This window comes from Podarcis liolepis (assembly GCF_965112155.1).
Source record: "Podarcis liolepis genome assembly, chromosome: 14".
Taxonomy (NCBI): domain Eukaryota; kingdom Metazoa; phylum Chordata; class Lepidosauria; order Squamata; family Lacertidae; genus Podarcis; species Podarcis liolepis.
In genome coordinates, this window is record NC_139569.1 from 40,573,504 (window position 1) to 40,596,853 (window position 23,350).

The following is a 23,350-nucleotide window of genomic DNA, read 5'->3' on the forward strand; positions in this document are numbered from 1 at the left end:
GAACATTGTTTTAAATTTTTGAAGGATAAAAATGTTTGAAAATGTTCACAACCGTCCTGTACAACAATCAAAACATTTCTTTTAAGGATTCAGGTTTCCTTTCTGTTTAAAAAGTAACCATTTCTGAATGATGGGAACTCCTATATTTAGCAGGCTTAGAATAGTACATTAAAATCTTGCCTGCCACCTTCCCTGTAACTCTTTCATCATGTAGCAACTGGTGAATTAAAAGCAACCACCACCAAACCAACTGTGTGTGCCAGGCAGAGCAGAAAGCATTTGACTGCATTAAGTCCATCACTCAAATTAATGTTGCTCCATGTCTGCTCACTAACCTTTTGTCCAATCCATTATTAAATGCTAGCAAAATGCCAATCCTCATAACTGATGGGGGAGATAAGTATATTGCAAGGACTTTGCTCGCAGAAGCACAGGCCCAGTGTTGGCTCATAGCATTCCTGAGCAGCTCCCAAGCCCCCAGCACCCTGACCTTGCCCCAAATGGTTAGATCTGGAAGCTACCATTTAAACTTTCTTCAATGCTCTGGGGCAAGGGAAGCCAATGCTGTGCTCTCCAGATGTTGTTGGGCTACAATGCCCATCAGCCTCAACCAACATGGTCAGGGATGATGCGGTCTAACAACATCTGGAGGGCATGGTGTTGGCCATCCCTGCTCTAGAGCATTGTGGGAACTTTAAATGGTGGTTCAGTGAGAATGCTGCTATCGCAACTAACAAATATGCCTGTGGTGCTGGTGGGGGGCATTTTGCAGAGGGTCCTCTCAATTGTGGAGCCACTCAGGGCACTAACCCTCCACTTCAGGACCCATGTCAGTTAAGGCTAGGGCATTTGGGGTCAGGAGTGGAGGGCAGATTTCTCGTCACAGTGTCCCTGCATTGTTGTGATTGGCAACTGTAGACTTACCTGGAGGAAAGTAAAGGGAATCACCAGTGGAATCCCCAGTGTCTGAGGTGAGGAGCAATGGCTCCCCTTCTCTACGTACTACAAACTATTTACTTTGTCCCATTGATAGGAGCTAACAAGAATCAAGCTTAATGGCTCTTATTCCAGCAAGCCAACCCAAGCTCTGTCTGCTCTATCTATCTATCTATCTATCTATCTATCTATCTAAGCACTATGATACCACTATTTAAACAATCATAGTTTCCTGCAAAGAATCTTGGGAAGTGTGGTTTGCTGTGGTTCTTTAAAATGGAACTACACTGCTTTAAATGCATATTGCAGGTAAGTCCTCAATATTTCTTTCAGCAGCTTTGAAAAGTAGGCAAGTATTGCCATTTCCATAGTAGAGAACAAAGTTCTGGCTGAGAGATATTGAGTATCGGAGGAATCTTTCCATGCTCTTCCCTCTCTGTATTTTAAAGAGCATCCATATAGAAATTCATATGCATTTTTGTGTATATATCTCCCAACATATGCACTATTTATACAGTTTTGACAAATGTGATATGTATTTTGCATTGCATTTTTGCGTGTGATTTTTGCAATGCAAAATACCTTAACAGAATGAATTTTTGTACATTACTTTTCCTAATATATAAATTTCTGTACGCATTATTTGGTTGGAAATTTGAACAGCAAAATTTGGAGAAGCGCTAATTTCAAATGACAGCTGTGTTTTAGTTTGCATATTGCTGTGCAAAATGCAAATTTGGGAAGCTCACCTTAAAAGATGAACCAAATGAATTTGTCCCCCATTATCTTTGCTTGCTCACTTAGCAGAGTTTAAACCATGCATGGGGAAACTGAAGCCCTTCAGATGTTGTTCGACCCCAGTTCCCACCAGTTCCAGAGAGCATGGCCAGTAATCAGGGATAATGGGAGCTGTAGTTCAACATCTTGAAGGCCATGCTTTGATTTAAATTAACAACGTTGAACCTAACAGGGAACTCTGGTTAGTTGAAAAGCAGATGCTTCCAAATTCCTCCCCACAGCGAATGAAGGAGCGTGCAAAAGACTGAGGCTCACTCGTGGAAGACTAAATCGTATTTTAGGGTTACATCCAAAGTGGTCTACTGGCTTGGATACCCAGTAAATTTGTAGCAGAGATGAAAGTTGAACTTCCCCACCTCACAGCTCACTATCTTAACCTAGGGTGAGAGACCTCCTGCCTGGGAGGCAAAAGCAGCCAGTCAGGATTCTCTATACCAGGCATAGGCAAACTCCAGCCCTCCCAGATGTTTGGGACTACAATTCCCATCATCCCTAGCTAACAGGACCAGTGGCCAGGATGATGGGAATTGTTGTCCCAAACATCTGGAGGGCCAGAGTTTGCCTATGCCTGCTCTATACGGTCCATGGGACTCTTGCCAGGTCACAGCCACACCCACTCTGCCCAAGCCACACCCCTCACCATCCCTACTTCATTCCGTGCTTGAGTTTTTCTGCCTGGCTCTGACAACACCTCTTGGCTGCCTGGATGGAGTATAGAGAGGGTTGTGTGAATGTGTGTAGAAACCAGCCTTTTGCACAAAGGTACAATTTACATTATTTGCTTTGCCCACAGTTGCCTCTGCCACTGCCCACCACTGGCATGGCCTCCCCAGAAGGCTGCTCAGGTGGGTATGCGGACCTCTGTCTGAAGAGAGTTCCCCACGCTTGTCTTAAACACTATGCGACGTTAGCTAGATATTGCCTCAATGCTGAAAATGGTTAGCACTGTGTATCTGGTTGGACAGTATCCAAGATTTCTCTAAACCACTGTGCATGCATGACCTTTAAAAAGAAAAAATCTGGGCAAGTGGAGACAATGCAGATTTCTAAACACATTAATCAGACACAGCATAAACTGTTTTCTGAATTTACTTCCAAAAGACAAAAGTTTGTTGTTTTAAAAATAAAACAGAGTCAATGTTTCATGTGAGTTTTAACTACACAATGCTTTTTGTTTTTAGTCTTCCTTCATTCTCTTTAGTGTACAGAAAAGGGAGAACCGTATTGAATCGGCATCATTAACACACTGACATAGGACTTAAGTATGCTTACCCTAAGCTTGGGTTAAAATACTTTTCTGATCAGGATATTTTGAGAAGGTGTGGGTTTCTTCTTCCAAGCTAAATATGCAGAACTTTCAAGGTTTGATCCCTGAAGCCCTGTCCACAATCTCATTATGTTAAAGTATGGGGAGCAGGTTATATATCAGATATATTTTCCTCCTCTTGGAAACCCATCAACAGCTCCTAGGGATTGCCAAAGAACAGCTCCTAAGGGTGCCAATAGTTAATTTAAAAGAGAACAGGGGAAAACATTCAGGACCAATGAATGGGAGTGACCCGAGTGACCTTACTGCTGGAATCCTGATGTCAAACTGTCACGCTGGGCTCTGACTTGCTCTGACCCAGGCTTCCTGATGAATGATGATCCCAGGTGAGCAGACAACCCACCCACCCCAAATCTGGCACTGGTGAACCTGGAGCGGCCTCCCTGGGCTTGCCTCCAGGGGTCACTCTGGAGGTACATCAAGGTCGGCTTCTGACAAATCTCTAGCAGTGGAACTACCAACTAAGTCAGAGAGGAATGTCAAGTCATCCCCAGCCCTAAAGAGGATCTACAACAGAAGGTCCAAGCCCAAACAGCAGGTCATTGACAAAATACATGCCTGAGAGCCCAATGTTGCTGCACAACACCTGAGTAAAGGGCTCCTTGCAAGTTATTGCACGTGCAAGGAAATGCTCTTAGTGCAGATTCAAGCATCTGCAGTTGGTGTTTGGTGTGGTCTGCAGCAACAGGCTTCAGTTAGGAGTCTATAAATTGCTAAGAACAATGCATGCAATTCAGCTTCCTATGCTGAACTTGACTTCTTACTTTTCCTGCATGTTGTGAGGCAGCCCCAGATATTGTCTGGTTGTTATCAAACTACCAGAATTATAAAGAGTAGACCAAAAGTCAAGGCTATGTAAGGAGGCTTCGACTAGGCTAAAATATATCCCCTATAGCACCTTTTCGGAGGGACGCGGGTGGCGCTGTGGGTTAAACCACAGAGCCTAGGACTTGCTGATCAGAAGGTGGGCGGTTTGAATCCCCGCAACGGGGTGAGCTCCTGTTGCTCAGTCCCTGCTCCTGCCAACCTAGCAGTTCGAAAGCATGTCAAAGTGCAAGTAGATAAATAGGTACTGCTCCGACGGGAAGGTAAACAGCATTTCCGCGCGCTGCTCTGGTTCGCCAGAAGCAGCTTAGTCCTGCTGGCCACATGACCCGGAAGCTGTACGCCGGCTCCCTCGGCCAATAAAGCAAGATGAGCGCCGCAACCCCAGAGTTGGTCACGACTGGACCTAATGGTCAGGGGTCCCTTTACCTTTTTACAGCACCTTTAACATGCGTTTCCATGCTAGACAGAAGATGGCCAACAATACTTGCTCCATTTTGCAATGAGCTATCCAACAAGTCATTGTGAAAACAATCCTGAGCTTCTTTTTTAAATGTTCATACAAATCAGCCTTCCCCAGCCTGATGTCTTCCTGATGTTTTCGGACTACACCTCCCACTAGCCCCAGCCAGCACTGCCTGAAATTTAGCAATGTTAAATTTTAACATGGTCTCTCACAAATTGTACTCCCCTCCCCCAACCCGCCTTCCATCCGGTACCTTTGGAAGAGTCTTCCCATTTGCCATAAGGGTCACAAGTCCTGCACAGCAGACCAAGGCACTGGAACTGGAGAGGCCAGAACTTGGAGGGATGGTTCCTTCTACAAGGCAATTCATGCCACTTGGACTGTCAAGACTGAAATGATCCTAAACAGCAAGGGGGGAATTACTAAAATTAATCAATAAGCTCAGGCACACATTTTCAGTATAGAATAAGCAAAGAATGGCTCTTACATTAACACCGGGGCAGGACTGGCATAGTTTCTCGCAGTCACAACATAACATTTGGAGGCAATTTCCAGAACCAACCTTACCATGGATCCAGAACCAGGGGCTTAATGATACGCAGCCCTTAAGTTACCACATAGTTCTAGGGAACTAGAGATAACATGCTGGACCAGCAGCAGGCCTGAGAGGGTCAGGTAGTATCCCTGCAAAAAGCTGAGACTACAATAGTCTACTTTTGCCTTGCCCTTGCCAACCCCACCGCACTCCCAACCACTTAATAGGTTGACAGCTAAGGCTGACACTGCCAGTCCTTTATAACTTATCATTTAAAAGGGTACTATTGCTATAGCAGCGTTTCTTGTTATGTTAAAGTATACCATCCATAAACGAGTTACTCTCAATATTTCCTGAAAACACAGGTTATTTCCCAAACACCATGCTAACCATGGTTTCTTGTGTCCGCTCTTCTTCCAAACACTTTAGTGCTCCATTTATGCCTTGAGATGCAGAAGCAGCCCAGTTCACTCCTTCTGGACGCCTCGTTTTATAGGTGTGGCTCTCACTGAATATACACATTGATTCCCTAACTTTGCTGCAGGCAGTTGAGCCAGGATACCTGCACCACTACCTATAATCTTCCTTGTCCTGGGAACTGAGTGCCCCCCACAGAGCCACTCCCATGCCTACTACCTGCCATAAAGCTCTCGGATCTCCTACTCCCAATATAGGCAAGCCATTGCTGAGTGAGGGCGCCAATGTAATCTCTGTGTGCTCGCTCAGTATTGGCAAATCACTGCTAAGCGAGAACATCAGGATATTCCTCTATGTTGCTCAACTACCCCTCTTTCCTGCTACCTCAAATACCTTACTAGAAATAGGAACTTAACAGGTGTTTGCCAGTACAACTTCCCAGTAGCTAAGGAAAAATCCAAAGAAAACCCACATCCACCTGTTCCTTGCCCCATTTTTTTTTCAGTTATAGAGCAGCTATTTAGAGGCCCAAAGTATCACTGTATTCAGCCAGGGTAAGTCTATAAAAAGTGCTGCTTATATGAAGACTTGTGCAGAATGCTCTGCAAACCACTTTTACTTCAGTATGAAATTTCAATATTGGGCTTTGAAAAGATGGGCAGTTTTTACTGAAATTGTTGTACATAGACAGTTCCATTTTTCTATAGTGGGACAAAGCCATCTTAAGTGGTCTGTGGCTTACCGTAGAAAGTAATCATTCTAAACTCCCAGACTCCTAGTACAAGATCAGCAGACGAGCTACTGGGCCAGCAACCTCATAAGCTAAAATATGTTAACAATTTCCCCCAAAGTCCACATATTGTCAATCAAAGACCTGTTTTAGCCAAGTGGAAGTTTTATGAGTTAGACCAGATGCCAAATGGGATGCCAATGCCTTCAAGTCAAATAGATATCAAATATATTATTCTTGTTGGTACAGATGGAGAAAGTATTAATAAATATCAGATATTATCACAGAGGTAGGGAATTGTGGCCGGGCATTTAGAATTCTCACTACTAACTGGACAGAACACAGCACATAAAAAAACACTTTTAATGGTACATCTGATTTTCCCCAGCAAAAAAATTATTGGCAGAATTTATTTGAAGTTGCTTTGCTTTTGATGACAACTAGCAAATCAGTGTTTTTAGAACAAACTGGTATGTTTTGAATATTTCTTCCACTGTTAAGACTCTTTCAAGTTGTTTAAAAATAAGATGTCTTCAAAACATCTTGCACCAAGAAACAGACCTATGCATAGAATTGCTCCACTGAAATTTTTACATGTCATGCTATGTGAATGTCATGCTATATATACACATACAGTGGTAGGCACAAACGTCCATGTTTTCCATTTAATTTCTAACAGCTTGGCTTTATTTTTATAATTATCATTTATTAAGTTTGTATACTGCCCTTCATCAGAAGATCTGAGGGCAGTTTTATCCATTTCTATTTTGAAGAAAGTTCTGCTGACATGGGCTTCTGAAGTGAGGTGACTGGCACTTCCACAGGGCAATAAAAACTAAAAAAACGGGATGGGTTTTTTGGAAATGGAAACAGACTCGTGGATGCTACATTCTGTATGAGGCAGCCAATTGTACATTTGCACAGTGATGCAATGAATGCACAGTCTCTCAGAGGCTGTTAATGGCAAACAGTAGATGGAGTTGGGCTGTTGACCAAGTTAAATTCTTTGGTTAATTTAGCCCTGCTGAGACTATCGGGTCCAGTGAGAAGTAGCAGTTTCAGTGGCCCTACAAAGGAGTACAGTGGTGCCTCACAAGACAAAATTAATTCGTTCCGCGAGTTTTGTCATCTTGGAGATTTTTTTCGTCTTGCGAAGCACGGTGTCGGGAAAGTTTTGGAAAAGCTTCAAAAATCACCAAAGTCTTTAAAAACCTCAAAAAAGGCTACCACACCGCGTTCTATGAGTTGCTCCTCGAAGTCAAGTCACAACTGTATTAACGGTGTTAAGAAAAAGGAAACAAACTTGCAAGACGTTTCCGTCTTGCGAAGCAAGCCCATAGGGAAAATCGTCTTGCGAAGCAACTCAAAAAACCAAAAACCCTTTCGTCTAGCGAGTTTTTTGTCTTGCGAGGAATTCGTCTTGCGAGGTACCACTGTAATGTGATCAATTACAGCTGCATCAAATGAGCTGCTTCCCAGGCTACAGTAAATGGGAGATTGCAGGAGCATGCAAATTCCTTTTTTGTACATGTCGCTCTTCAGTCAGAAAGCAAATAGCAAAATAACACACATCCATCACCACTTGCAACATCCCAGTTAGCAATTGTGTGTCTTTTTCTTTTCATGTTTTGCAATCATACTGGTGAATGAAGCAATCGCTTCTCCATTTTTTCCAATTATTATTATTTTCTCTCCCCCCCCCCCACCCCTTGCTTCCTAGGAATCTCTCATTCTGGGAGATGAAAGAAGACCTGGCGAAGAAATCTTTTAAATTCCTGGCCTCTCATTTCTGGGAGCCGTAAACACTTGCTCTGAAGAAGGCTGAAATATTTCCGATTCCTAGGAAAGAGCATCAGATTTTTTCACATTTCCACTGCAGATGGAACAGAAATTATTTTGGCCAATCACATATGACACAGGCATGGTGCCTTACCGACAATTTAAGACAAATTTCCAGGAGCTTGGGTTGCCTGAGGTTTTGGGAGCAATCGGTTCAGACTTTTGGCAACAGAAATCTGCTCCTCTTTTTGCAGTCCATGGATCAGGGAAGACAGGAAGAGAGAAAGGGGTGTTGGAAAAGGAGAGAGTAAAATATGGGGCTCTGGCCACTTCAGATTCTCCACCAGAATGTGGCCCTCAAAAAATTAGTCCAGAGGGAATGTGGCCCTTGACTGGAAAAAAAAAGTTCTACTAAAGCACACTGTGAGTTCCTTTCCCATGTATCTATTTGCTTTGTGTTTGGTAGGTGGTCTGGCTTATCCTGACAATATTAAATTAAGAAAAACATATTGGAAAGGCGAAATGGATAAATGATATAGTACTAAACAACTTAACTTTTGCCCAAGGCTTTACAAATTTCAGTGAGTGGATGAATTGGCCTGACTATTTTAGTATCTCTCCTGGATCACAGGCTGAGATACTCTTTAGCATCCTTGGGATTGCAGTCCATTGTGGTGCTTTAAGGAAGACGGGGGAAAATTAGCTATGAAAACTGGCTGTACTGAGAGGAATGGAAGACTTTGGCCATTATTTACTGTTTTGTAATAATAATAATAATAATAATAATAATAATAATAATAATAATAATAATTTTATTTATACCCTGCCCATCTGGCCAAGCCTCCCCAGCCACTCTGGGCGGCTCCCAACAGAATATAAAAAAACTGAATAAAAATCAAGCATTAAAAACTTCCCTAAACAGGGGTGCCTTCAGTTGTCTTCTAAAAGTCAGGTAGTTGTTTATTTCCTTGACATCTGATGGGAGGGCGTTCCACAGGGTGGGTGCCACTACCAAGAAGGCCCTCTGCCTGGTTCCCTGTAGCTTCACTTCTCGCAGTGATGGAGCTGCCAGAAGGCCCTCGGAGCTGGACCTTAGTGTCTGGGATGGACGATGGGCGTGGAGACGCTTTTTCAGGTATACTGGGCCGAGGTTGTTGAGGGCTTTAAAGGTCAGCACCAACACTTTGAATTGTGCTTGGAAATGTACTGTAAATTATATAACATTCAGATGGACCATAGCTCACTGGTAGAGCATCTGCTTTGCAGAAGGCCCCAGGTTCAATCTCCAGCATCTACATATATATGTAGGGAGATGTTTTGCTGATTTCAGTTTTGATGACAATACTGAGCTAGATGGAGCAAGGGTCTGACGCAGTCTAAGGCAGCTTTCTACATTCCTAAACTTTGTTCAAGAACATTTGGCTAACAGTGGCCAAGCCTATTCAGCAGAGGTGAAGAACTAGTTTTCCTTGGGCAGGTGCATTTTCTCAAGGGTAATGGAGGAGGTATACAATGACAGTGGGCAGGGCTGCAGCACATGCGCGCACCCACCCACCCACCCACACACACACACACACAGCCTACCTCCCAAGTAAATGCATTGGATTGCAGCCTCGTTGCATTTAAAGGGGTTTATTCCATAGAGACATCACCTTGCCAAGTAAAAGCTATGGTTTTCCCAGTAGTGATGTATGGAAGTGAGAGCTGGACCATAAAGAAGGCTGATTGCTGAAGAATTGATGCTTTTGAATTCTGGTGCTGGAGGAGACTCTTGAGAGTCCCATGGACTGCAAGAAGATCAAACCTATCCATTCTGAAGGAAATCAGCCCTGAGTGCTCACTGGAAGGACAGATCCTGAAGCTGAGGCTCCAATACTTTGGCCACCTCATGAGAAGAGAAGACTCCCTGGGAAAGACCCTGATGTTGGGAAAGATGGAGGGCACAAGGAGAAGGGGACGACAGAGGACGAGATGGTTGGACAGTGTTCTCGAAGCTACCAGCATGAGTTTGACCAAACTGCGGGAGGCAGTGGAAGACAGGAGTGCCTGGCGTGCTCTGGTCCATGGGGTCACAAAGAGTCGGACACGACTAAACAACTAAACAACAACAACATTCCATAGTAAGTATGTTTAGGGTTTCAGTCTAAAAGGAACAGGGGAAAAGGTCTAGTAGTGGTTATTACCATGGAAGGCAGGTTTAGCAATGGTTATTACTAGACCTGGAAGGCAGGTCTAGCAGTGGTTATTACCATGGTAGCTAAGTGGAACCCCCATGCTCAGAGGTTTCATATGCTGAGGAAAAACAGAGATAGCGGCCATCTTCATCAACACTGTTAGCAGGCTTGGAGCCAGCAGGCAATATAATGGAGCAACTGTAAGGGCCCACTTTCACTGGGCCCACTGCCATAACTACTACCACTGCTGCGGCTTGCCCAATGCAGCGGCCAGCAAAAACATGGGAGCTGTGAGCCCACACTCACCAGGTGGTGGGGCCGGTGATTCGCACCACTTCCGATCTAGACCGGGAGCATATAAATCATGTCTAGCAAAGCTTTTCAATGTTTAATGTTCTGTTATGTTTTTATATATGTTGAAGTGGCTGGAGTAACCCAGTCAGATGGGCAAGGTACAAATGAAGAAGAAGAAGAAGAAGAAGAAGAAGAAGAAGAAGAAGAGGAGGCGGCGGCGGCTGCGGCCTGGGCGATGTATCAATACATTGTCCAGGACTGGTTTGAGGGCCAGAGCACATTGACGCCTTCACCCAGCAGTATATTGCGAGTGGGGCTTGCCTGTTTTCCCTCCCCAGCTGAGACAGCCCCAGCGCTCCTGCCGCTCACAGGGAGCGCCAGTTTCTTCGCAGTATCACAGAGCCCCCATCCCGCCGCCGGCTCACGGTGCCTCGAGGCTATATCTTGTTTCTCCCTCTGCATCGTGTTAGGGGAGAGTGCAATGGTGGTTTCACTGAGCAATATATCACTGGTGAAACTGCCGCTGCTCTTGAGTCCCTCTGCTAGCAAAGCTCGCTGGAGGAAGGAACTCTTAGCAGACACTGATAGCAGAGGGACTCAGAGTTGTGGTGGCTTCACCAGGGATATACCGCTGAGTGAAGCCGACATCACGGTCTGCCTCCTCATACCGGTGCTGGGCGATATAGTGATATATCGCCCAGGCCTACCCACCAAGGGTAGCCTGTTTGTCCCCTTCAAAAACAAACAAACCCAGACCTGAATGAAATAGAATGGTGATCTGGTCCAGCAAAGTAAGATTCACATGCTCTTATAAACTTGTAACTAAAGGTGAGGATTTCCAAGAGAAAGTTTGTGATCTCTGCAAAGTCTGATTTACTTTAAAACGTTATCCTCCCCCACACCCTGACATCATTCCAGTATTAGACAGTTCTTGCGGAATTCTTGCAGCACCCACAGAAAATAGCTCTAGTTCAACACGTCCTAATCACCACCACAAATGACCCACATAAAAATTCCCTTTCTTAGACACACAAACAAACTATTAGCTGAAGCACTATCGCTGCCAACCGCTTCCACACAGAACATCAGAAGACAAGACTGAGAGGCAGGGGAGAAATCTAAGTCATATATTTAACTAGGAACTCATCGGCAGAATTGCCTTGAAAGGGGATCACACTTGCAAACCTATCACGCAGTGTTTAACATTGGGAGGGTGGGGGAGAAGAGGAGGGTGCCTGACTCCAGTTTCAGAACTGAACGTGGATTTTACCAAGCTTTGCAGCACTTCTCTTCCAAAAGGATAGTATGTTCACTTTAATATAAACACGTTTATGTCCTTGGGTTCTCTTGCAACTTCCAGCTGAATAATGTTTTGCTTAAGGGGTTTTGCTGTGTTTGCACTTACTTTCTTTTTAACGTTTTATATGCATCACCTTCTTTATAGGGAACTCTGTTCGGCATGCACAAATCTCCCCCCAAATTTTATTTCCCCCTTGGAGCCAGGAAACAATCTGGAGTTTACTGTCTCTCCGGGCCCCTATACAGGTTACCTGATAGAATGTGGTTTTGCAATAAATCACTGGCTGATTTGCAAGCCCTTGAATATAGTTGCATGCTGCTTCATTTAACTAAACGCTGTTTAACTCAAGTACAGTATATGCCATTTTTCCTACTGTATTTTTATCTTACTTTTTAGACAATTATTGTCTCCCAAAGCAGAGAGACCCTAACATTAGGCTCACAACCAAAATGACAAGGCACACAAGGAACGGCGAGTAGAGGGGAAAGGTAGAGGAGGAAGATTGATTTTTCAAGGCCAGAACCAAGCGGTGAGCTATAAGCAGGCACTTCTATCCAACTGGGGATCATGTTGAAAGTCCCTTAATGATACTTGTCTATGAGGAAATGTAACCCTCAGGCCGAAAAAGAGTTCCTGTCCCTGGTACAGGGCATTTCTGCAAGTAAATATGGTTATGAACCCCCACTCCCCAACTCTGCCCACCTGTAATTTCACTAATTTCAGAGGGTTAACCCAGGATTTCCAGTTTATAATGTTGAGCTAAAATTTGTGGAACACCCTCCCTTCTGATGTGAAGGAAATAAGCAGCTATCCAAGACATCTGAAGGCAGCCCTGTTTAGGGAACTTTTTAATATTTAATGCTGTACTGTTTTTAACATTTGATTGGGAGCCACCCAGAGTGGCTGGGGAAACTCAGCCAGATGGGCGGGGTATAAATAAATTATTATTATTATTATTGTTGTTGTTGTTGTTGTTGTTGTTGTTGAAATGTTTATCATATTCCTATGTCACACTTTTATTAATCTACTCTATTCCTGGAGCTCTGAAAAAATCTTTCAAAAACTCACAGCAAGGAGAAACATTTTAATGCCTGAAAACTTGAAACAAGAGACCATAAATTTTGAAAGTGTTTTGTAGCCATGGTGCTTTATCTGTAAATAAATCTAACTATAATGCATTTTAAATGATTAAATTAATACTTTGTTATATTGTGTTATTTTTTTAAAAAAAACCACTTTAAATGATGCACATACCCAATACATTTTTAATTTAAAAAATTAACTTACTACAATGATGCATACTGAATTTGTTTTACCTCAATTCCTTTGACTCCACACAGAAAGTAGTTGTGCCACAAAGGTTCCGTCTGATTAATTTGAATGTTGTTGGCATTTGTAGTAAAATCCCTGGAAAATATAAACATACAGGGAAAAATTAAAAGTCCATGAAACTATAAATGTAGGCTTAGTGCTTTTAAAAATATAAATGACCTGCTGCTGCCATCTGCTGGCTAAAGAGCAACACATTCTTTTCTATTTTTTTGCCAAAGGTTTTTGCCAAGGGCCTGTCAAACATTATTTCTTCATCTCGCCCCACTCTGCCTCTCAAGATGCTGGCCAGAGAGAGATCGGGAGCAGGCCACAGGTTTGTGCCAGCTCAACTTTCTAACACCCTTCCTGCTCTTGTCACCAGGTGGAGTGGTAAAGCATGGCTAATCTGCATTCATGTTCATCCCATGGACTCCCAATTTGGGGTACCTCACACCATGTACTCTGAGAGACAGAGGGCACCTCCAGATTATCTGTTTTGTGGAATACTATTTTGTTGAAAACATATAGTTTTGCTCAACGGAACTGCCCTAGTGTGGGGGTGGAGACCCTCAGGCCCAGCGGCCAAATGCAGCTCTCTTGGTCGGTCGGTCGGTCTGGAGTCTCCTTGGCCAACACACCTTCCTGAGCAACACCCAGGGTGACTAGTGCCCACCAGGGCTGGTAGGGCAGAGAGCAGAGAGCCTGGCCATTGCGGGAGTCAGAGCCAATGAAAGGAAGAGCCAACTAATTCTGGCTTTGACCCCCATCCTCTTTCCTACTGAGTTCTACAAGGGCAGGCATAGGCAAACTCCGGCCCTCCAGATGTTTGGGACTACAATTTCCATCCTCCCTGACCACTGGTCCTGTTAGCTAGGGATGTTGGGAATTGTAGTCCCAAACATCAGGAGGGCTGGAGTTTGCCTATGCCTGTACAGGGGCTAATGAAGAGAATGCTGGCAGGCTGTTCCAACCCCTGGAGTGGTTTTAGCTAAGGTTAAGGTAGACAGGTTGGGTGGGGGGGTGACTGAGAGAGAGGCAATGCCCCAGTAACAGAATATACCAGCCCTGCTTTGCATCCGCCTGTTCTCCCCTGGTTGCAGTGTGTCCTAGAACAGGCATAGGCAAACTCGGCCCTCCAGATGTTTTGGGACTACAACTCCCATCATCCCTGACCACTGGTCCTGTTAGCTAGGGAAGACTTGTTTCCATGTTTTCTTAAAACTCATCAGGCAATTCAGATGAATAATACCACAAAAAGGAGAAGTTACTGTTGATAGAAATCACTCTTTGTGCTACAAGTTCTCATTGTTTGCCCTAGAAAATAAATATGCAGTCTGCTGCTTCCCCTTTTCTCTCCTCCCTCCAAATAAGCAGGGATCGTGTTTCCTCTGTGCATGCCTTTCTTTTAAAAGCTCAAAAACCAAACAATAAACAAAACAGGGATAATTATATGGTATCGCTGGCTGCCCCACAGAATTAAATGTTACAAGTTGGGTGTGCAGGCCACTGAAATTATTTGCAGCCTTTTCAAACCAAAAGACTGAAAGAAATGTTGGCATCTAAACTGGCACATGATATTCAGACATCCATCCTCACAAGATGGCCAGGCACGATGCAATATAACTGTGAGAAATGAGTACCAGTAAATGGGGAAACTCTTTTGCAAAGAACAGAAAATTGACACTTTCATTCTATCCTGGAAATTATCAACACAATAATCTTATTATGGAGTTGTCTGAGGCATCTTTTCTGCAATTCAGGTGCAGAGAATTTTAAAATCCAGTGTTATGAATAAAGACTCCATTCTTATTTTTAGAATAATAATTTGACTTGTACAGACAACCAAAATAGCCCAAGAGGAGATCTCACTTAGGTGTAGATTGGTCCTCTGTACTGTATTATGTTGTAAGACAAGGGTCGGGAACCTCCAGCCCATGAGCCAAATTTGGCCCACGAGGCAGTTTTCCTCAAACTACATCTCCTGCCAAGCATTTAGGAACACTTAAGACATAAGGTGCTTCCATTTCAAGAGAAAGGTGTGCAAATTCTGTTACATACAAGGAAAACACAAGTCACTTTGAAAGAAAGTATTAGAGAGCCAGTGTGGTGTAGTGGTTAAGAGCGGTAGTCTCGTAATCTGGGGAACCGGGTTCGCGTCTCCGCTCCTCCACACGCAGCTGCTGGGTGACCTTGGGCTAGTCACACTTCTCTGAAGTCTCTCAGCCCCACTCACCTCACAGAGTGTTTGTTGTGGGGGAGGAAGGGAAAGGAGAATGTTAGCCGCTTTGAGACTCCTTCAGGTAGCGATAAAGCGGGATATCAAATCCAAACTCTTCTTCTTCTTCTTAGAACACTACAAATAATTTGTTCATGTACGTACACACACAGAATATAGCAGATCTAGCTGAAAGGCACCCCATGGATATCTGCACTGATCATTACAATGTATCCCTAATTATTATTATTGTATAATTGTGTAATTATTGTATAATCTTTCACTGCCAGCAGCTGTGGTTAGGGTTGTGTTTAGGAGGTACAGTGGTACCTCAGGTTAAGAACTTAATTCATTCCGGAGGTCCGTTCTTAACCTGAAACTGTTCTTAACCTGAAGCACCACTTTAGCTAATGGGGCCTCCTGCCACCGCCGCACAATTTCTGTTCTTATCCTGAAGCAAAGTTCTTAACCCGAGGTACTATTTCAGGGTTAGCGGAGTCTGTAACCTGAAGCGTATGTAACCTGAAGCATCTGTAACCCGAGGTACCACTGTATACAAGACCTCCCTCTTGAATCTTCCAGTTGCTAGAAACACCAGAGTTCTCTGGCTCCCAGTTCCTGGGTCAAGTTTTATAGACTTGCAGAATTATACCTATATCACTTCCCTGTGATATTGACCTTGGCCTGGTAGATTGGTCTTTGACTGTATTATACATTTAAAGCAATATTTAAAGCATGACTTTAAACAGTCATGGCTTCCCCTAAATAGAGTGTACTTTGTTAAGGGTGCCAAAAGTTGTTAGGTGACATGATCATTTAGAGTAGTATTGTACTGTTTTAAATGTACAGTACAGATGTCCCTGTGTCATAGAATCATAGAGTTATAGAGTTGGAAGGGAGCATGAAGATCATTCATTCCCCTGAAATCATTTGCCCAACGTGGGGTTCAAACCCACAACCCTGAGATTAAGAGTCTCATGCGCTACCGACTGAGCTATCCACAGGGCTAGACTGATCCTCTGTTCTTGACCTTGGTTTGTTTGGACTGTGCTGCATCTGTAATCCTGTCCTCATTGGTGAGCACTTTGCTGATGTCCAATCTCCTGTAACTTGGACACTTGCTCCTAGAATAGCCCTTCTACCTTGCCATGAAATATTTGCATGTCCAAATTTGCTTTTTTTTTGTTCCTTTCCCATCCCATTTTTCTTGATACAGTGGTGCCCCGCAAGACGAATGCCTCGCAAGACGGAAAACTCCCTAGACGAAAGAGTTTTCCGTTTTGGAGGTGCTTCGCAAAACGAATCTCCGAAAATGTCTTGCGAGTTCCTGCGGGGTTTCCCCCCCCCCTTTTCTAAGCCGCTAAACCGCTTATCAGCTGATCCGATAAGCAGATAAGCCGCTAAAAGCCGCTAATAGCGCTAATCCACTAATCCGTCAATGGGCTTGCTTCGCAAGACGAAAAAACCGCTAGACGAAGAGAATCACAGAACGGATTCTTTTCGTCTTGCGAGGCACCACTGTACTGTGTCTATCAGAATGCAGGCTTGAAGGCATTGGGTATCTTGCTTTTTAATCATTGTACAGTGCCTAGGAAACTTTAGGTATAATCGTAACAGCAACAATAATTGAAATAACGAGAACACTTACGAGTACAAAGGGTTTGTATTGGCCAGATGGATAGCTGGAGTGTTTAGAGGTTCAGCAGCTATAAGTATATCTTGCTCTATGGCCATGGGGAGCACAGCATATCCACAATAGTCTATATGTTCACCTACCAAACAAAAAAGAATATTAACAACATTTTGAAATGGTCTGGGACGCATCAGCAACAGCAGAATAATCCCTTTTAAAAGAAGGATAGTTTTTACACAAGCCAGAGAAATTCTATCAAATATACTGGGGTATATAATTTATATACTGGTCCAGTTCAGATGTAATGGGAAACAATTATTTCCTATTATGACACTAACAAACTGCACACATTGTCTCCTCACACAGTCTCCCCCTCCCCACTCCTCATGCACACAAAGAAATCAGAAATGTATGTTTCTGATGTTCAAAAAACAGTAGTTCACCATGACATCCTAACTGAGGAAACAGTTTAAACTACGATTAGTGAGAACAAGCCAAAATTAGATGAAAAAAGAAATGTTCTCAATGCATCTCAGTGGCAGAGCACATACCGTATTTTTCTCTCTATAGGACGCACCTTGTTTTAGAGGCGGAGAAGAAGAAAAAAAATTCTCCCCCTCTCTGCTCAGCGCCCCTTCAGCGAAGCGGCAGGAGAAACGGAGCCCCTTCCATTTATCCTCCCGCTTGGCTGAAGGGGCGCTGCGCAGCTCTCCCTCTCTGCTGAAGCTAGGAGAGTCTTGCTCTCCTGGCTTCAGTGAAAGTAACCTGAAGACTTTGGAGTGCAGCGGGAACTCTCGCTGCGCTCCAAAGGCTTCAGGCGGCTATCCCTGAAGCCTGGAGAGCGAGAGGGGTCGGTGCGCACCGACCCCTCTTGATCTCAGGCTTCAGCGAAAGCAACGCAAAGCCTCCGGAGCGTGGAGGGAGTGCTCCCTCTGCGCTTCGGAGGCTTTGCGATGCTATCGCTTAAGCCAAGGAGCCTGCATTCGCTCCATAGGATGCACACACATTTCCCCTTAATTTTTGGAGGGGGAAAAGTGCGTCCTATAGAGCGAAAAATACAGTAGTTTATCTCCATATAATGCAGGACAGGTGACTTTGTGGCCCTTAAGATATTATTGGACTCTAGTGAGCATGGAAAATGGTCAGAGATGATGGGAATGGGAGTGCCACAGGTTCTTCAGCCCGATATAATAATGTATAACAGGTAGCAGGACTGGGAAAGACCTCGGCCTGTAATCTTTGAGAACTGAGGCCAGTACTGAAGTAGTCAATATGAGGAAGTTTCATATTTTCATATATTACAGCAAGAAGGAGTAATCCAGTGACATAGCACATGATTTGCAATGCAGAAGGTCCCAGATTCTGCCTCTGGCTCCAAAAGGACTTGGATTAGGAGGACTGGGAAAGGTCCCAATCTGATGGGTTTGACAGCTGCTGAAAGTCAGAGTAGACAACACTGGGCTAGTTGAGGAAAAAGGTAAACCTGCACGGATTAGTTTCAAAAATGAAGGCACAAAATTGCTGAGCATCTTGCACCTCTGGCGAGTTCCATCTTTTGATGTAACAGTGTGGAAATTGCAAAAGCAGAGGAAATAAGATGTGGAACCTGAAAGCGTGCTTCTATGCATGTGCTTCCATGTATGTACACATGCATACAGTGGTACCTTGGGTTAAGTACTTAATTCGTTCCACAGGTCCGTTCTTAACCTGAAACTGTTCTTAACCTGAAGCACCAGTTTAGCTAATGGGGCCTCCCGCTGCCGCCGCGCCACCGGGGCATGATTTCTGTTCTCATTCTGAGGCAAAGTTCTTAACCCGAGGCACTATTTCTGGGTTAGCGGAGTCTGTAACCTGAAGCGTATGTAACCCGAGGTACCACTGTATTAGCCACTGAATTCATATTAACCCCAGTATGTATTCTTTTACCTATTAAGTTGACTCGCCCTGGTGCCCGAGCGTAAAACTTGGGAGTTGATTGAAATTTAGAGATGAACATCTTCTTCAGCTTCAGCAATCTGGAAAATCAGGAAGATTAATTTTGTTTCGGTTTTATCTGTTGTGTTGTTTTGATTTTAACTAATCTTGTGCACCGCACGGGTGTGTATTACAATGCAGTACTGTATATCAATTGAATGAATAACAAAGATGTAGCACCTTTAGAGAACCAACATAAATTCAAGGAATAACACTCAACAGGTATAACATCCAATAGTTTAACATGAAGGGGCAGCAGTTTTTGTATACTGATGAAGTTTTATCCATTTATGCAAAACAGGGTTTTCATTTCTGTTAATTATCAAGAGGGAATGTACATGTCAGGGTGGGGGGAGAGCAGCCTCCCCCCAACCTGGTCCCTCCAGATGTTTCAGAAAATTTCTCATCATCCCTGGCTGGAGCCATTGGGAGTTATATCCCACAACATCTGGGAGGCACCACATCGTAGGAGGCTATAGGTAAAGGTAAAGGGACCCCTGATCATTAGGTCCAGTTGTGACTGACTCTGGGGTTGCGGCGCTCATCTCTCTTTATTGGCCGAGGGAGCTGGCATACATCTTCCGGGTAATGTACCCAGCATGACTAAACCGCTTCTGGTGAACCAGAGCAGCACACGGAAACGCCGTTTACCTTCCCGCTGGAGCGGTACCTATTTATCTATTTGCACTTTTTGGGGTGCTTTTGAACTGCTAGGTTGGCAGGAGCAGGGACCGAGCAACGGGAGCTCACCCCGTAGCAGGGATTCGAACCGCTGACCTTCTGATCTGCAAGTCCTAGGCTCTGTGTTTTAACCCACAGCGCCACCTGCATCCCAGGAGGCTATAGTAGAGAGCATATACTTTGCTTGTTGAAGGTTTAGGGTTCAACCACTGTTACGATGCAGAAGGCATCTCAGATAACAAGTGAGGTGAAAAGATAGCCTCCTGAGGCTGTCAAGAACCATTACCAATCAGAACAGACAATAGTCACCTAGTTGGATGATTAGTTTGATGTGTGATATGGCAGCTTCTTAGGCTTCCATGGTCAGATTGTCTACCCCTGCCTTATATCACTGGTCTATCTAGTTTAGCACTGTCTGCACAGACAGGCATTAGCTCTTAAGAAATTCAGACAGCAGTGTTCTCCAGCCCTACATAGAAATGTCAGGGACTGAAGCCGAGGCCAGCATGTGTTCTTCCACTAAGCCATGGGTGTAGCCAAGGGGGAACGGGGAGCAGCTGACTCCCTAAATCAATCAAAATCAATACAAATCTGAGGTTCTTCCCCCCTAACAAATGCCTGTCTACGTCCATGCACTGAGAAATGACCTTTTTGCTATTTTTTTCAGTCCAACGTACTTGTTGTGAGGAACAGGAAGGGGAAGACTCATGTAAGCCGCCTTTTGCTCCATGGAAGAAAGGCAGCATGCAAACACAATAAATAAAAATAATACAGGGACATGTTGTATTGGTTGAGGGGGGGGCGTGTTATGGGCTCCAATCCTATGCACACTTCCTGCCAACGTAGCAGTTGGAAAGCACGTCAAAAGTGCAAGTAGACAAATAGGTACCGCCCGGCGGGAAGGTAAGCGGCATTTCTGTGCGCTGCTCTGGTTCACCAGAAGTGGCTTGGTCATGCTGGCCACATGACCCTGAAGCTGGCTCCCTCGGCCAATAAAGCGAGATGAGCGCAGCAACCCCAGAGTCTGCCACGACTGGACCTAATGGTCAGGGATCCCTTTACCTTTTACCTATGCACACTTACCTTGGAATAAACACCATCAAACAAATGGGACTTATTTCCAAGTAAACATACACAGCACCAGTGGGTTTTTTTTTCTAAAAAACATGTTTAGGGGTACTCTCATTTTCCTACTCATATTGAAATACTGCCCCTCAATGAGGCCAAACTTAGATTAGATTAGATTCACAAAATGTTTAGGGGTACGCGTACCCCTGTGTCCGTCCCCCCCAGGAAAAAAGCACTCCACAGCACTGTATAGTATATTAAAGTAGTGTGGGAGGGGGTGTATGAATGAGAATGACAAGAAATAATTAATCCCCCAGGTTCATGTTAAACGTGAGTCCCAGGTCTGAAAACATCGATCTGGAACATAATCTTCAACAGTGCTGGAGGTTGGAGGTGAGGCATTCAACAGGATGGGCGTTTGGGAACACAATTTCTTAAACATCCTTTGTGTCTAAAGCATAAACATCTTGGTTTTGTATTTTTTTTAAATTCCATCGTTATGTTCCTTGCTGTATGGAAGCTGTATGGTATGCTTATTGCTGGATAGGGTAAACAAAAAAAAACAAAACGATGGAGGATCTGGAGATCTGCTGTAGGAAAGACAATCACGCACCTGGGCTCTTCTACCAGCTGGATCGAGAGGGTGGGAGGGAGATCCGCGGCCATGGTTTGCTCCTTGCGAGTTGGCGCGCACCAGGGCAAAGTAGAGCGGCCGGAGGTTTTCTCTTTTCTAGCTAGCTTGCAAAGCCCTGAGGCTCAGATCCTGGAGTACGGAAGCTGCTTCCTTCCGGCATTACGGGGGCGGAGGAGGGGAGAGAGAAATCAGCTGCAAACGTCCAGCCGCTGCTGCATTTCCTCTTTGTATTCCCCGCCCAGGTCCACCGTATAGGCAGCGCTTGTGCAAACAACTCGCCTGAGCAAATAGCAACTCAGCAAGTTATGATCCTCTTGCAGCCAGATTTAGTACATTATCCTAGCTCAACCGGGCGGGGGAGGAGGAGGAATCTAGTTGCTGGATCTCTGGCGCCTCCCCCATCGGGAAGACTAGTCTATAAGCACCCACGTGCGCCACTTATGGAAATAAGGACTTCCTTTAACTTGATGGTGGGGAAGCAATCAGCAATGCAACCATGTACCTATGAGCTTACTTTGAAGTAAATGTCACTGTCTCAACGCATGATGTGTGGAATTCAGTGTCCAAAATGTGGCAATGGCTTTCAACAAATGTATTCATACTTAAAATATTTAAAATCACAGTGAATTTGTATGGTATAGTTTACCGAGACAATTTCTAGATACGTATATATATATATTGTTTAATGGATTAAAAAAAGGCTACAGTCATACTCTCATTTTTTAAAGAAGTTTTAAAACTTAGAAGTTTTAATTGTATTGTTTTATTATTGATGTGTTTGTTGCTCTGGACTCCTTTAGAGGGTGGGCAGGGTATAAATTTAATAAATAAAGAAATCTAAAATCATAGCTTGTTCTACGTTTATAGTCCATATACAGCGGAAAATTATCAACTGTTTCTAATCTGCCTTCTCTAAATCTTATATGTTAATTTTAGACTACTAATGATATCTCAACATTTATGATAACCACTAATTTAGATAAAGGTAAAGGGACCCCTGACCATTAGGTCCAGTCGTGACCGACTATGGGGTTGCGGCGCTCATCTCACTTTATTGGCTGAGGGAGCCAGCGTACAGCTTCCAGGTCATGTGGCCAGCATGACTAAGCCGCTTCTGGCGAACCAGAGCAGTGCACAGAAACGCCGTTTACCTTCCTGCTGGAGCAATACCTATTTATCTACTTGCACTTTGATGTGCTTTCGAACTGCTAGGTTGGCAAGAGCTGGGACCAAACAATGGGAGCTCACCCCGTCGCGGGGATTTGAACCGCCGACCTTCTGATCACCAAGCCCTAGGCTCTGTGCTTTAATCCACAGCGCCACCTGCGTCCCTTAGCCACTAATTTAGGTAAAGGTAAAGGTACCCCTGCCCGTACGGGCCAGTCGTGTCCGACTCTAGGGTTGTGCGCTCATCTCACTTAAGAGGCCGGGAGCCAGCGCTGTCCAAGGACACTTCCGGGTCACGTGGCCAGCGTGACGAAGCTGCTCTGGAGCACCAGCGCAGCACACGGAAACGCCGTTTACCTTCCCGCTATAAAGCGGTACCTTTTTATCTACTTGCACTTTTAGGGGTGCTTTCGAACTGCTAGGTCCCTGCTCCTGCCAACCTAGCAGTTCGAAAGCACGTCAAAGTGCAAGTAGATACAGTGGTGCCCTGCAAGACGGAAAACTCGCTAGACGAAAGAGTTTTCCGTTTTGGAGGTGCTTTGCAAAACGAATTTCCTATGGGCTTGCTTCGCAATACGACAGTGTCTTGCGAGTCCCTGCTGTTTTTTTTTCCCTTTCCCCCCTTTTTCTAAGCCGCTAAGCCGCTTATCAGCTGATCCGATCAGCAGATAAGCCGCTAAAAGCCGCTAATAGCGCTAATCCATCAATGGGCTTGCTTCGCAAGACGAAAAAACCGCTAGACGAAGAGAATCACATAACGGATTCTTTTCGTCTTGCGAGGCACCACTGTAAATAGGTACTGCTCCGGCAGGAAGGTAAACGGCATTTCCGTGTGCTGCTCTGGTTCGCCAGAAGCGGCTTTGTCATCCTGGCCACATGACCCGGAATCTGTACGCCGGCTCCCTCAGCCAATAAAGCGAGATGAGCACCGCAACCCCAGAGTCGGTCACGACTGGGCCTAATGGTCAGGGGTCCCTTTACCTTTATTGTATTTCATTTCATTTTTAAATTATTTTTTTATTTCATTTTTAAATTATTTTTTTATTTCATTTTTAAATTATTTTTTTATTTCATTTTTAAATTATT

General features: G+C 44.4%; 2 protein-coding genes across 4 annotated transcripts in view; one reads left to right on the plus strand and one right to left on the minus strand.

The window, feature by feature from the left end:
- Positions 1 to 21,477, minus strand: part of GALK2 (galactokinase 2) — a 65,688-nt gene extending 44,211 nt beyond the window's left edge. The window contains exons 1-5 of one of the 3 annotated variants that reach the window (XR_014519242.1): positions 21,077 to 21,477; positions 18,667 to 18,755; positions 16,756 to 16,879; positions 12,898 to 12,988; positions 4,606 to 4,752 (exon numbers count right to left, since the gene is read on the minus strand). Coding sequence is in view for 2 of the 3 variants with exons in the window: in XM_083475891.1 (XP_083332017.1) it covers positions 4,606 to 4,752; positions 12,898 to 12,988; positions 16,756 to 16,879; positions 18,667 to 18,755; positions 21,077 to 21,129 (504 nt within the window). In the remaining variant the exon portion in view is untranslated. The remainder of the gene's footprint in view (positions 1 to 4,605; positions 4,753 to 12,897; positions 12,989 to 16,755; positions 16,880 to 18,666; positions 18,756 to 21,076) is intronic. The other 2 variants (XM_083475891.1, XM_083475892.1) reach the window with 2 other exon arrangements.
- The window catches only part of LOC310693470 (NAD(P) transhydrogenase, mitochondrial-like), a 963,907-nt gene that overhangs the window by 255,808 nt on the left and 684,749 nt on the right, over positions 1 to 23,350 (plus strand). The gene's annotated exons all lie outside the window — the stretch shown is intronic.